Below are 15940 nucleotides of genomic sequence, written 5' to 3'. Positions count from 1 at the left end.
CCAGTGCACAGCAAAAATAATCGCAGCGGTTTACACTGATCAGTAAAATTAAGAAAGTTATTGGAATTCTAATAAAAAATAAGGAGCATAAATTTTTACAAAATAAAGTGCATCGAAGGAATACGTTAGAAGTGACCATGAAAGCCCAAGTTGTACTAATGCCTTGTGCAAAGGTCTTTAAAAAATTTAAAAGGCTTAAAGGTTATGGCTAAGCTGCTCACAACTGTTTTGGACAAAAGTCTCCAATGAGCTTTGATGCACAGTGCTGAAGCAGAATGCTTTGCTGGTGTTGCTTGACCTCTGACCGTCACATTTTACTTGAATGAGATACTCAGTGTGTGTCTCAGGTTCTGCCTTGGGGCGGTTTCTGCCTCGTATCTGTCTGATCTTTTCCTTTCTTTTCGGCTGCTTTTAACTTCAGGTCGTCTTCGACTTTTCTTGATTATGGTGTACTACAAGGTTCTGTCTTGGAGGCTTTACTGTTGCTGTACCTCCTGCGTCTTTAGCACATTTTGACAACGTTCAAAGACGTTATTTATCTCTTTTAAGCCCCAGGATGTTTCTGAGCGACAGATCTTGCATACGGTAGTTGCTTAGACTCTGTTAAAGGTTGGTCGGCTGACAGTTCTTCTGAAATTGAAGAGGAGAAAACGACTTTTCGTATGTGACCCTGAGAGATTTTTACCTAAGATAATTGAAACTCTTGGTCGCTTGCCACATTTGCTAAGTGTTAACTTTTGATGTTTGCTCTTCCCTAAATCACTTAATTATTACCAGGTTGAGTCCTACTGTGTCACGCTGTGAAATGGAAGTTCTTATTCATGCCTTGATTTTAATCAGGTCTGGATTATTAGAATTTGTTGCTGGATTATTAACACAGCTTCTGTGAGGCTGGGAATGAAAGGAGACAGTGCTTTTGCAATAGTAGCCCCAAGACAAAACTCTTCTATTGTTTTATTTACATAATTTGTCATGGTATAGCGAGGGAAGAGGCCTCTTTTGGCAATGAACAGACTATCGTCCAGTCCATTTTGAGCTTCTGAAAACTGGAATATGTCATAATATCAAATATCTCTACTTCCTAAATAGTTGATGTAACATTTTTGATAAAGCTGAAAGTCTGCACTTTAGTCACATGTTGGCTGTTTCATTTAAAATAATTTCATTTAAAATATGCAGGCATTTTCTGTAGTTTAATCCATAAAGTGTTATACTTTTTTTTAGCCTATATATGGTTTGCAAATTAACTACTAACAAAATACAAACTTTAACACCGATCAGAGTATCATGAAAAAGTATTTTGACATATTTGTCACAGTTAAATGTTTTAGAACAGCGGTCCCCAACCTTTTTTGCGCCACGGACCGGTTTATGCCCGACAATATTTTCATGGACCGGCCTTTAAGGTGTCGCGGATAAATACAACAAAATAAAACTAGTACCGGTACCGAAAAAAAGGAAATTTATTCATAACACACGTGAAAAGACCCAGGAAAACCGAGTTAACGATAAAAACGATAACAAAATAACGCTGAAAACCGATAAAAACCCTGAAAACGACACATTTCACACCTGAGCCTCAACTCTCGCGGCACGGTACCAAACGACTCACGGACCGGTACCGGTCCCAGGCCCGGGGGTTGGGGACCGCTACACTTAGAACATCAGCACATTTTAATAGTAGATAAAGATAATCTGAGTTGATACAAAATGCATGTTTTAAACGATGATTTTATTAATTAAGGGGAAACAAGCTATCCAAGTCTGCATGGTTCTTTGTCCAGGGTTGCCCCATCCATAGCAGTAAGAATTGAAATCAAACATTTATGAGAACTTGCCATCACTGTGGAGGAATTTTGCCCAGTCTTTTTGTTATTGTTGGATCATGAACTCTGAAAGACTCTCAGGTCTTTCGTGACCTCCTGGATGAGTCTACGATGGAGTAATTTTGGTCCGCTGGCACACTCCTGGCAAACTTCACCACTGTTCCAAGTTTACCTCCACTGAAATTAGCTTTGTAAAAAATTTGAGCAGTCGCAGTAAATTCATGATTTAACAAGGGCGTCAGGTAGCTTTGGATAGCTTTGTTTTCATTAATTTACAAAATCATATAAAAACTGCATTTTGTATTTAAATGCAAAAAATTCTGTCTGCCTTATTTGGAGTGTTTTTTAATTTTCTTTTAAATTTACCTGTTATATGTTACCTGGCATACGGTGATATTCTTTGAATTGGCTCCGATTTTTATAAAAGCTCTTTTATAAAAGTCTAAGGAGGTTGGAAAGAAAGTGACTGGACGTCTTTAAGTTTCTTGAAGACGTTTCACCTCTCGCCTTGCTTTCTTCCCACGCTCCTTAGATTACAACAACAACATCTTTGATGACTGAGAACCTGCAGAGACTCTTTGATAAAAGTAAAGAAGACCTTCACTGACTAGGAAATGAAACTAAATCAGCCAGACTGTGTCTCGTAAACCCAAAGGAATGGGGATAACTTGAAATAAAGGAAGACATGCACAAGCACACTGTACGCTTCCTACTGTAAATACAGATTTAGATTGTATCACAGCCACACCTAATTCCAGGTAACACACAGCACAGATTGGTTCCTTGGACATTGTTGGGATTTGGTCTTATACAGTAAGAGCTCATATTATTTGATAGACTTTCACATTAACTCTGCATTTCTATTGTCAGACTGAAAACGAGCAGGTGGCCTGAAATTGAACTGAGCGACTGTGATGTACTAAATACTTTTTTTTTCTGTTCTTCTTATTTCCTTTGTGTGTTCTTTGGATTGTTACCCCCATCTGTAATTTTAGCCTTCACCAGAGGAAGCCATCAGGAGATCAGCTCTACAGACCCGAGCTTCACGATGAGAAGGAAGATGGAGCACTTGAGAGAGGAAATGGAGAAGATAGGACTGTTACGACAGGTCAGATGCCTTGCAGCTTATTTATGCCTTTGCGTTTGTACGAGTCATGGAGTCATACAGAGGCCAAAGCTCAATAGATCCTGCTTTTGTTTCAGTGTTTACGCCTTCGAGCTAGACAATTGCTTCTTATCCAGCCTTCCTGCTTAGGAATACAGATTCATCATGACTTCACTTGGTTTCCAAGGAATTAAGAAACACGCTGAGTCTAAATTGACTCATCTATTTATGCTGGGGCTATAGCGACGGAGGGATGGGTGTGGAGGGCTGAAACACTTTTGTTTTGCTTATAAAAATAATTTAGGAATCAGGGTGGGCTGGGCATGCCTAGCTGGACCTACAACCTACTAATTCCAACATAGTTGGGAGGATGTGTGAAATTTAAATAAAAACAGAATGCAGTGATTTGCAAAACTCATAAATCCACATTTTATTCACAACAGAACACAGAAAACGACAGTTAAACAATGTTTAAACTGCGACACGACATCATTTTAAGAAGAAAAAATGGTCATTTTGAATTAAATGGGAGCAACACATGTCAACAAAGTTGGGACAGAGCCATGTTTGTCATTGTGCAGCATCCGCTCTTCTTTTTTTAACAGCAGGACTTTTGGGAGGGGAATGTGGCAAGCTGTGGCATGTGTTTGCCTATTTACTTTTGCCATTTTCAAGCAGCCCTGCAAGAAAGGGACAAAGAAAGTATCAGGGGAAAGCGAATGATCAGGTTAACATTGTGGTTTAGTAGTTGCACACATGCCCGTGCAACCTGCTGCATCCCATGGTGCTAAAGTGAAGTAACGTATTTGCTTGCAAACCATCTGTACAGAACCAGAGGTGTAACCAACAGTCAGCATGTTGGAGAATGTCAGACACACCTAAAATATGCGAAGCATGCACAGTGTCGTTGGCATGATAATAAACATTAGAAGAGAGCAAAACACATCAAAATGACTGGCTAGTCTAATTCTAATGAAAAGCATTAGAGATGCAAAGTCTCTACAGGAGAGGCTAAAGAAAAATAATGCTTTCATTTTCTTAATCAGGCCAGGTTCATGAGGTGATGAGATGACAGTGGGGAAGAAAACAACCTGTCATCACTTGTCACAGAAATACAGGCCGGTAAAAGAAGCGCTATAAATTCAAGGCGTGCACAGCATACTTGTGATAGCATCACACACTGACAGATGTTTTATACAATACCTGACGCTTACATACCATTTTGCAAAATAAGGTTTGCCCGAGACAAAAGAACTCTTTGTCAAACCTGCCAAAACATCTTTACAAAAGGAGAAAAAAAATAAACAAGGGCACAAAGTAAAAGGGTGTTCCAAAACTGAGATGAAAGTCCTTAACAAAAGGAAAACAAAGTAGGCGTAGGTGACACTTTCCGTTATGGAAAAAGAACAGACATTACTTTGAGAAAAACAGCACTCCTTAGACTCGGAGTGTTCCCGTGCCTGGCTCTACTGGGTGTTAGGCCATCATAGCATTGAGGTGAACCTCTTTTTAAAGATGTTGTCAGCGAGAGGATTCTCGCCTCGTTTCCAAGAAAAGTTGCGGAAGCAAAGTGGTCTCAGGACGCGAGCTACGATACATTTGATCTGTTCGTTAATGATCAGATGATAAGAATAAAAAATTGAAGGCAGATGTAATGACTTGAATAAGTGGGAACATTAAGCAGAGAAGAAGACAGCCACCTGACAGCAATTGCTAACTTGGTTGGTATTTTAAAATTGACTGGGATTTTTGCAGTGGGTGGAATTTTTTGATAACAGCTGAAGGTTACTGGAAGTGTTTTTGCGTGCTGTAGCAATGTAGCCATGGTAAGGAAGGGCTGATTAATCTGAGGCAAGAGCCTTCTGAACTCAGGCAGTGGTCTGTTAAGCAGGAGTGATGGCATTTTTCCACACATGGAAGAGCTTTGGATAATTTTCTAGAGCAGTGTCACACCTTCCACCTAATTGATAGGAGCTCATACACAATTTACACATATAGATCTAAACTCCATCCATCCATCCTCATCCGCTTTGTCCGGGGCCGGGTCGCGGGGGCAGCAGCCTAAGCAAAGAGGCCCAGACCTCCCTCTCCCCAGCCACCTCCTCCAGCTTATCCGGGGGAATACCAAGGCGTTCCCAGGCCAGCCGAGAGATATAATCTCTCCAGCGTGTCCTGGGTCTGCCCCGGGGCCTCCTCCCGGTGGGACATGCCTGGAACACCTCACCCAGGAGGCGCCCAGGGGGCATCCTTGTCAGATGCCCGAACCACCTCAGCTGGCTCCTTTCGATGTGGAGCAGCAGCTGCTCTACTCTGAGCCCCTCCCGGATGGCCGAACTTCTCACCCTATCTCTAAGGGAGAGGCCAGCCACCCTTCGGAGGAAGCTCATTTCTGCCGCTTGTATCCGCGATCTCGTTCTTTCGGTCACTACCCACAGCTCGTGGCCATAGGTGAGGGTAGGGACATAGATTGACCGGTAAATTGAGAGCTTCGCTTTTACACTCAGCTCCCTCTTCACCACGACGGACCGGTGCAGCGTCCGCATTACTGCAGCTGCAGCCCCAATCCGTCTGTCGATCTCCGGCTCCCTTCTCCCATCACTCGCGAACAAGACCCCGAGATACTTGAACTCCTCCACTTGGGGCAGGAACTCATCCCCGACCCGGAGTGGGCACTCCACCCTTTTCCGGCTGAGAACCATGGCCTCAGATTTGGAGGTGCTGATCCTCATTCCCGCTGCTTCACACTCGGCTGCGAACCATTCCAGTGCGAGCTGGAGGCCCTCACCCGATGAAGCTAACAGAACCACATCATCTGCAAAAATCAGAGATGAGATTCTGAGGCCACCAAAGCGAAAGCCCTCCGCCACTTGGCTGCGCCTAGAAATCCTGTCCATAAAAATTATGAACAGAACCGGAGACAAAGGGCAGCCCTGGCAGAGCCCATCACCCACCGGGAACGAGTCCAACTTATTGCCGGCAATGCGAACCAAGCTCTTGCAACGGTTGTATAGGGATCGAATGGCCCGTAGCAATGGGCCAGACACCCCATATTCCCGCAACACCTCCCACAGGACACCCCGAGGGACACGGTCGAATGCCTTCTCCAAGTCCACAAAACACATGTAGACTGGTTGGGCAAACTCCCATGCACCCTCAAGTATCCTGGAGAGGATAAAGAGCTGGTCCAGTGTTCCGCGACCAGGACGAAAACCGCATTGTTCCTCCTGTATCCGAGGTTCGACTAACGGACGAACTCTCCTTTCCAGCACCCTGGCATAGACTTTCCCAGGGAGGCTGAGGTAGATCTAAACTACTGGGAAAATTATAATAAACACATAGAGTCTAATCAGAAATGTACTTTTAATTAATTTCTGATTGACCTGAAATGTATCAATAAACAAATAGTGTGTTTGATTCACCAGAAGTGTCTTTGTCAAAGTGCCGTTTACTCCTTCGGGGTGGTTGAAACGTGTGTTTGTAGGCGGTCTTGGAGTCTGAGACAATCAGCTCCAGGTTATGGGTCAATAAATAATTCAGGTTTTGTTCTTGAATCTTGTCCAGAGTTGCTTTGTAATGCGGTTAGATTCCTGTTTTCTGGCAAGGGTTTGTGATCTTACCTAACAGTCTAGTACAGAGTACACAGCCTGTCTTTATTTTATTATGTCCCTTGGATTTACATGTTGGTGTTGGGTATTAGCTTCCGTGTTTGGTTATAAGGGAAGTATTTAAATTCTAATATTTGAAAATTAAGCCAGGTGGTCATTTGTCCTAATGGAGACGCCTGTATAAGTGAAAGAAACAGTTTCCACGGCTGGATTCAACCCATACAAGTGGCTTCTTCTTCTCTGACTGAAGTGACATTTCAGGGTGTGCTTGTCCGTGCTGGGGTGAAAGCTTAAATTAGACTGTGGACAGAGCAGTTCACTGTTTGGGCAGCCAAGAGAACCTTCATTTCTAAAAACATAATCATTGTCATCGCTGGTTAGAAATGCTTTCCAGTCCAAGCAAAAGGTCAAACGGAAACAGATGGACTTCAGAAAAGTTACAGAAAGCAAAGCATCACACCACAGGAGCAGAACAGTGCCTTATTCATGAACTTCATGGGAAATCAAAAACACGTTCGAAAGCATGCACAAAAACATTTAATGGTAGACAATTGACTTCAATAACATTACCAGTTTCTTCAACTGCTTTGGATATATTGCAATGATAAACAGTAACTTTCCTTCTGATTTCCCACCTGAGGCAAGTATCTAATTCTTCTGTCACTCCTGACTCACAGCAAATAGATAAACCAAGAATACCAAGAAGTATTTGTTGGATTTTGTCCAACTCTCTTCTCTGGCAGCAGTACTAACCCACCCATTCATACAAAAACAAACAAATTGGTTATGTGGGAGATATTTAATAAAGACATAAATAACACTCTGCAGATCATCTGATTAACAGGGAGTGATTATCAGAACGCACATGCTCAGGTGTACTGGAAGCAAAAATAATATAGCTTAGTAGATAGCAAGTATTAAAAGGAGGATTTAATATGATCTTTCAGAGTTGCTTAACTTTCATTAAGCTGCGTGTGGTACACACCCAGGCACTTACCTCAGATCATTAACTGATTACACTCTCGTGAACCTTTGGTCCAAATAAGCTGTTTGGCTAAATACAGTAATTAAAACTAACAGAATGAAATGAAAGCGAGAGGATGGAGAACCCGCTGTGAGTAATTGATTCAATGTTAATAAATTAAACACCTTTTCTACTCTTAGTGCGTTTTGTGTGTGTGTGTGTGTTTGCAGAACATTGAGTCCAGGCTCAAGGTGTTGCTTCCGGATGATGTTGGAGCAGCTCTAATGGACGGAGTTGTCCTTTGCCATTTAGCTAATCATATCTGTCCTCGGTCTGTTGCCAGCATCCATGTACCATCTCCTGCAGTGGTGAGAACACCCCATCTTCAAAATGAGTCTTTTTTTAAAAATTGTTAATGCCAAGAGTTAGAAATTCTCATGAATTTATTGGTTATAAAATTTTTGTCTGCTTAGCTATGTGGATTTTGTTCCGCTGTGAGTTTAATTAACTAAAATGATTGATATTTGGGCTTCCAGCCAAAGCTTAGCATGGCCAAATGCCGGAGAAACGTGGAAAACTTCTTGGATGCCTGTAAGAAGCTGGGTGTCCCACAGGTACTAACATTAACCATTTAACACTTTCATTCAGGCATTTCATACACGCTTCACTTCAAACACCACTTAACCTGTATTTATTTTGCAATATATTCTGTGAAGATTTATTACCTTCCATGGTGATATCCACCGTTGGGCTCTGAAGCACAAGTTCCATACAGTTTCTGCAAGTTATATCATGCATACTCACTGGTCTGGTTTTTGCCTTTATCCTTGATCCTTCTCCAAATGAAGAATTGCTGTCATAAATAATGAAAGACAAATATATTCTATTTGTCTCTGGTCAAATCTGCCTGTCAGAAAAGCTTATAACAGTTAAATACTGTCTGAAAACCCCACCTTTCTTTTTTATTTTTCTCTGAGAAAAATTAACAAAAAGACATCTCTCTGTTGACTCAGGACAAGCTGTGTCTGCCACATCACATCCTAGAAGAACGTGGCCTAGTGAAAGTGGGTGTGACTGTGCAGGCTCTGCTGGATCTCCCCACTTCTAAGCCCACGCAGCTCTCGACTGTTTGACACGAGCCTCAGTTTTGCATCAGACCTGCACTCGTGCAGGATCACCTCTCTACCAAGCCCAAACCTTCTTCCTCATTACCAGGGACCAGAGATCCCAGTGGGGCGAGGACACAGTGGCCCCATGGGTCTTTTGGAGTTGACTTGTGCCTGACTGAAACAGGAGACAAGATGTCTAAATGCTTCTGTCTCTTCATATGATGTCAGCTACCACTTACCTCTCTTCCATCACATTTTCACTCTTATGCTGTTCCTATTACTGGGGTCATCCTGGATGCGTGTTTTCTAAGGTGCTGAGCTAAAACTTGCAGAAGAGGCACACACGACGATGAATCTAAGACATTAAAGGTTTGTGCGTCCTTCTTTCTAGTCACTGAGTCTGCGAGTGTCAGCACTGACCAAGTGGAAGTGAGGAAATGACAGACACATAACTCACTCTTTCACTGGAAAGGACTAGGCTGCCTGTACTGAGGGACCTTATTGGGTCCTTACACTTGAGTTGCTCTTCTTACTTGTTAAATTTATTTTCTCAGTGAATTTTTTCTTGATTTTTGTTTTCATGGTTTTACACAGTCTTCATCAGGCATGCAAGGATGATATCCTGTTTTGAGCAGCTAAGCCTGATTCATCAATTGTTTTGTTTTTGTAATGCATTTAGACAGTGCTTTTTGAAAGCCGGTGTAATCTAGGAATGTTATTATCATGCAGACAGAGGACTTTCCGCCTGTTTTTCTGGTGCAGTTTCAACACCTTTCGACCATAAATCACATCTGCATGCACCAGGGGACTTGACATTTGACCACTGTGATAATACGAACTTGGCTTTTGCCAAAAGCATGATATCTTGTTTTGTACTGTAGCATTTTTTCACCGCGTTTTTTTTTTTTTAAACTCTAGGCCATTCTCGATTTTACCTTTTCTGAAGCTTTTGATACTTTGCTTCCAGCTGTTTCCAGTTAATGCTTGCCAGTTATGTGAAATTAGCAGCACAGATCTGCCGTATTGTTTATATTCTATGTGAATATTGTTTGTGAACGGCTGACTGATGGGTGCCTGGATCCGAAAATGGTTCAGGGTGCCCTTACAAACTTCCCACGCACGGTATGGTCTTATTTTCCCACTAAGCCATCCTGTTTAGTGTGGTTTCTAATACACTTTATTTCAGGGAAATTCTATTATTTATCTATTTATTTACTTGTTTTAACTGTGTACATTTTTGATTTGTGTGTCTCTGTCCTCACTATCTGCCTACATGCAACTGAAGATGTTAATCTAATGTTTTCCAGCAAATGGAAAATGACTAAAAGCTTTTAACTTTGGCACTAATCTGTTCCATATGGTGGATCTGAGAGTTCAGTTCACTGCCACATGAGAAAACACACGACAAAAACAGACAAAACACAAACCAGAAATTGAAACCATAAACTAATCAAGAGATCTGAAGAATAATTTTCTTTATTTTTATATAAACACATTTTTAAACTTTATTTCTCAGACCATGATTTGCAGCCATGGCTAAAAAGAAGTTCATCATCTATCATTTCTATGGTTAGCAGGATCATACCAGGATGCAATTTTAAAAGTATAGTTCTTTTCAGGTCTAAAACTTAACCCTGGAGAACCCATGGGGTCAGATCCGACCCCATTGGTTTACTAGGGAACCCATGGGGTCAAATTTGACCCCATGGGTTCTCCAGGGTTAAATAACCCTAAGGACATATTAATACATGACATAATACAATGTTATTTAACAAAAAGGACGCCAGAGTGCAGAGGCACTTTGGAATTCTGGCCCACTCTTCTTTACACGCCACAGGATTTCAGTCAGGTTGAGGTCTGGGATTTCTGTTGTAGATTCACTTACTGTTGCATGACCCGGTTTTGGCCAAGCTTTAGCTGTCGGACAGGTGACCTCACATAATTGACTCTAGAGTACTTTGGTATACAAACAAAACAAGCCCAAGTCATCACTCCTCTTCCACCGTGCTTTTTAACAGTTTAAGGTATGATACATTTGAGTTAATCTTATCTTATCGTATTTTCTTTTTGCCAAATGTGGTCCACTTTAGTCTCATCTGTTCAAAGGGCATCATTCAAGAAGTCTTGTGGGTTGCACACATGTAACTTTGCAAACCTAAGCTGTCCGCCATGGTCTTTTAAAAGCAGAGGGCTTCCTCTGGCAAGCCTTCTAAACAAACTTTATATGCGGCATAAAGTTGTTGTCACTTTGGTGATGTCTCCTTGGCATTGAACCAGTTCATACCTGAGTGCTCCAGACCAGAAAACTGTCAAAGCATCTGCTTTTATAGAGGAGCTTAGGAATAATAAGCAAGGACTTACTTCTGCTACATTAAGGTTTACTTTTTGTTAAATAAATAATGATATGGTGTATCATGTTATCTGTTATTGTTCATCTCCAGATGTGCTTACCTCATTTTAAGACCTGCGATGGACAGATTTAATATATTTTGTCCTAATGTGCAAAACCTTAGTACAACACAGGGGTTGTACTGTCATTTTACAATGACTGTGTATACACTCTGTGTTTAAAACACAGTTTTAATTAAAACCTAAAGTGAGGTTAATGATTGGATTTGCATTAAATAGATTACTGGCAAAAGACTACACGATCTACTAAATATGGGCTAACGCGACATCCCTAACCACTTCATAGGGCCAGGATACCCAGTTCCCTAATCTGACAGAACAAACAAAGAGAAAACTTGGTTAATGATCGGTAACTGACTTCACTAACTTCGGGTTTCTTCACTCGCAGCCATTAGAAACAAAGTATGATGACCTAGTTCACACCATTCTCACACAATAGCTTTCATGCAGCCAACAGCCACAGACTTCACTGAAGGCTAATTGATTCTAAATTTGCATGCTGATATGACACCAGTTAAATTACTTCTGACAGAGAAGTCTTTGATAGCGCAGCTATGGCAGTCTCGTGTTTTAACAAGGTCTCTCTTTTTACCACAGAAACAAGTTGACAGGGTGGTTAGAGCAGAGTGATGTCTGGTGAATATGTGGCGGATCACAAACCTGTCCTTTTTTGGTGAGCCTTAGCTTTACTAGCTTAACGAGCCAAAGGCTAAAAACTAATGTGAAAAAACATTTGAGACTGGAGCAGAACATGTAGAACTACTGTGCCTCAGAGGAGGGATAGCTTTATTTATTTATTTGTTCACTTGTAGGTTAACTTCTCTGTACAGGATAATTTATGTTGTTGTTAACTTAAACTGCTTCTATGCCAATGAGCTGCATCTCCGATTGGCCATCTTACTTGTGGAGAATTTGCTCAGATGCAGTGGTCAAACTTCATGAAAGGAAGTATAGAGACTTGCACTTCTGGTTTGATTCCAGGATACGAGCGTGTGTGCCAAATTCTTGGTTTCCATGTTACTGCTTTTCACCTCACGTTAATAACCCCAGTGTCTGAATTTGAATGGTGTTCATGAGAACCTCTGCTTCCTCTGAATAGCCTGTATTTTCCCCCCTATTGATGCTATGGCGTCATGTTCCAGAGAACAGATATCACACAGATAAAAATTAAGCTTCCAGTTTATCAGACCTTGAGTGTAAAATATGCATAAACCATCACAGAATCTCAGGTCAAACATTTTACTTATGCAGATAACTTTGAGTCTTTATGAATGACTGTACTGTTGGTCACTGGGTGATGTTTCCTGGTGTGTCATTTGGAATGTGGTAGTTGTTCTTTTTCCTGCAGGGCTCTAGTTAACAAGCAAAGCAAGCAGCAGTCAGTGAGCTCTCTTTTAAAGTATCTACTGTATGCATTCACCAAATGTATTGCCGTGCAGAATCCTTTATTCTGAAACACAATCAAATGTAACAACTGAAAAAATAATACGTAAAATAATAATATTACACTGTGGTAGCCTGACAGGAGCTTTTTGGGTATATCTGATGGTAGCTTTCTAACTTCTTATCTTTAAACAATAAGAATAACTTGATACCTGAACTTACCTTACCTATAGATACTGTTACAAATATTAACAATGGTGCAGAACTTTAGCTAAGAATGTGTTGCCTCATCTCTGTCTTTTAAATTGCTGCACATATTCTGTTGTTTTAAATAATGCAGTTGCTCTCAAATTTGAGGTCCTTTGTGTGAAAAGTGAAAGGAAAAATAGAATTTTGTAAACAAACTAGAATACATTTTCATGATTTTGTCACTCGTGAAGACTGCCTGGGACTGGGACACATAGTGTGTTGAATATCTCACCGCATAGACAATGTTTTGTGGCTTTAATCATTATTATCCGGTTACTGATGTGGTTTCCATGGAATTCGACTGAGATCTTCAGATAATAGTGACTCATACAGGTGAAGGAATATAAACAGAGGATAATTTTCTCTCCTGTGGGGAGAAGAGGTTAAACCACGTGATACAAGTAATACCCTCTGCTAATATATGTGCATCTACAAGTCATAAAATATTCAGTAATAGCAAATTAAATTTTCACCACACCTTGTGGAAAAAACCGCTTTCATATAAATCCAGTTGGAAAAAAACACTCACACACCCTCAGAGTTCTTTGTCCTCAAGATTAGCACAAGGCAGGCCTTATCCCTTGTGTATTAGAGGAGTAAAGAACACAAAGAGGACACTGCAACATAAGATTAGAGAAAGAAGCGCACGATCCCTCTAGCCCTTTAGCTTGGCCCTACCTTAAGGACTCTAATCTCCAATACTTTAGCAGGGATTTCTTCAGGGCAAGCATGGACTGGACGAAATAAATGTAGGGACTGATTCCTCTTGACATATATGAATAGTGTTCAGAGGCAGGTGTTAACAAAGGTGAACGTGATCTTTTTTGCACTGTTTGGAAGTGTGAAAATGTCTCTTTCTGTAACTATTGCTTGATGAATGTCTCTCATCATTAGTGAACATTGTGTTACCTCAGCAACTGATCCATCTGCTGTTTTTTTTTTTTTTTTTTTTTAATGTTTCTTATTAGGCCTGGGGGCAGGTTTATGTGTTTCTATAGAACAGCAATGTACAGGATGTTTTGGAATAATGGGAAAGTCTGCTGCATACTTACTGAACAGCTTGCAATATGTAGAATTCATATGCATACACGAAAAGACAGTGGTGCTGATTTTTATTTTGTAATTTTGTATGTGATAAATCCATTGCCGTGCCTAAGTATCTGTTATTGGTTTAATTGGTTACGCTCGCCATGATTTAACGTCTCACAAGTGTCGTCTCGTTAGGAGAAAACAGTGAAATAGTGAGTTATGTCTAAATGCTACACTGCCGAGAGAATTCACAATTCATGTACATAATCTGTTTTTTTTGTATTTAAAACTGGTCTGACGCATGCAAGACTACAAAATCACTGAAGCTAAACCTGTGTACATATCATCTGTGTAAATTCCAAGGTTTTCTTATAGCGAACATGCTGAATCTAAAAATAAAGTGAAATTCTTTGGAGCTCAGTCTGTGCTGTCTTCATTGCTTTCCTTTCATTCACTCACCAGTAGAGCACATGTACACTCTCAAGTAATGTTATCTGGGCCAGATTGCATCAGCAGTAATTAATAGGAACCGGTTTCTTCAGATTTGTTGCCCAAGTCTTTGACGTGATTTAACCAAACCTTGATAAAGCTTATTGTTAGGGCTGGATCAGGTGTGTCACTATAAGTTCTGGCTGCTGTGGGACTTGATGTGATGAACTGAGTGACTCTTCTCCACACGCTCTTATCACTCTGCACGTGTTTACAAGTGGAGCATGTGATTAAATTATTTTCTTCTTCCTGCCTTAGCCTGTGTTTTCTCTCTCTCTGCTATCGTTGTATCAGTCTATCTTTTATATCATCTTCTGTTCTCTTTCCTCTCACACACAATCAGTCACACCAGATGCCTTTTAAAAGGATTTTTCATCCTTGTTTGTTCATAAGGGTGTCTACTAATTATTTGGGATTTCTCCCAAGTCTTTAATCTCCAGTGTAAAGCGTCTTGAGGTGACTGTTGGTTGCAGCATATATGTCTCTCCTTTGTCCTGTACCCATAACATCACCCCCAAGTGGCTGTATATATATATATATATATATATATATATATATATATATATATATATATATATATATATATAAATAACTGAATTGACATAGGAGCCAAACGCAGACACTGAAGCTAAATGGAATACCAAATAATCTGATAACCAAATCCAATATTACGTAACAAAAAGGTGGAAAACCCCAAACTACGCACGAAAGGGAAAACAGATGACAGGATATGGACAAAGGGTTGGGAAGGGCTATATATACACAGAGGATTGACTGTAGAATGACATTTTCAAAGTACAACAGGAAATAACCAAAAGTTATTTAACTGCAAGTGAAACAGGAACAGTAGACACTACCATAGTAGGAATGGGAAAAATTGCTAAAAAAATAGTTTGGGCTTTGCTTAAAATTAACATGAAGGCAGTATACAACAGGTTGCAAATCATTTATGTGCTCATATTTAATTAACAATGTTAAAAAGACAAAATATCAAGTGTTCAATCTGAGAGATGTTGGTTTGGGAGAAATGTATAAGAATCGGTCAGAGACACACTTGCACTTATGTCAAATTGCTGTTCTTTAACAACATTTTAAGTGATTACGAAAATTAGGTCAGTTGCTGTAGTTGTGAAAGCAAAAATGTTTCCCATTCTTCCTTGTTTCTTATCAACTTCTCAGCAGCTGTGGGTTTACTTTGTTATATTTTTCCAGTGCATAATGCACTACGTGTTTCTGAGTAGCACTCCGGTTTCATTCACTATAGAGTCGTGCTGCTGTTGCTGTAGAATCCTCAAAAACAATGTTGTCTGTGTGGCACTACCCATTCCAACATGTGTATATACTTTATTTCATGTTAATGGTGCCTGCATACCTTTATGGAAGCTTTTAAACCATGCATTTATATGTCACATTATATCTTTTTTTCTTTAGCTTGGAAAGCTAACTTTAACTTTTTTTAATTTTTTTTTATTTGTCAAACCACACAATGGTTTCCTTCTTGCCTCGGTCCCTCTTAAATGAACTCAAGCCTGGCATTGGCGCCAGTGTTGCTAGACCTTTTCTTTCTTTGCATGACAGTGGCTTGCGTTTGAGGATCAAATGCAGTTACAGTGTTCCAGGACTGTTTCTGAGTCAATATGCTAGTCTTTAAATGATAATATAAACCAGAAATTATTTTATGGCCTTAAATATTATTTATGCCCACAGTCACATTGCAGTGTAACAGGGGTTTAAATTACTGCATTCTGCTTTAAGTAAGATTTTTCTGCAGC

General features: G+C 40.3%; 1 protein-coding gene across 2 annotated transcripts in view; it reads left to right on the top strand.

Annotated features, from left to right (window-relative positions):
* lrch2 (leucine-rich repeats and calponin homology (CH) domain containing 2) overlaps window positions 1-14094 on the top strand; it is a 35660-nt gene extending 21566 nt beyond the window's left edge. For both annotated transcript variants that reach the window (XM_082548724.1, XM_082548723.1), the window contains 4 exons: window positions 2822-2934; window positions 7731-7868; window positions 8037-8114; window positions 8514-14094. In XM_082548724.1, the coding sequence (XP_082404850.1) occupies window positions 2822-2934; window positions 7731-7868; window positions 8037-8114; window positions 8514-8633 (449 nt within the window). In that variant the 3' untranslated portion in view covers window positions 8634-14094. The remainder of the gene's footprint in view (window positions 1-2821; window positions 2935-7730; window positions 7869-8036; window positions 8115-8513) is intronic.
* The last annotated feature ends 1846 nt before the right edge of the window (window positions 14095-15940 follow it).

Source organism: Aulonocara stuartgranti (assembly GCF_965226115.1).
Source record: "Aulonocara stuartgranti genome assembly, chromosome: 10".
NCBI lineage: Eukaryota > Metazoa > Chordata > Actinopteri > Cichliformes > Cichlidae > Aulonocara > Aulonocara stuartgranti.
Note: the sequence above shows the minus strand (reverse complement) of the source record. Positions and strands in the feature narration are given on the sequence as shown.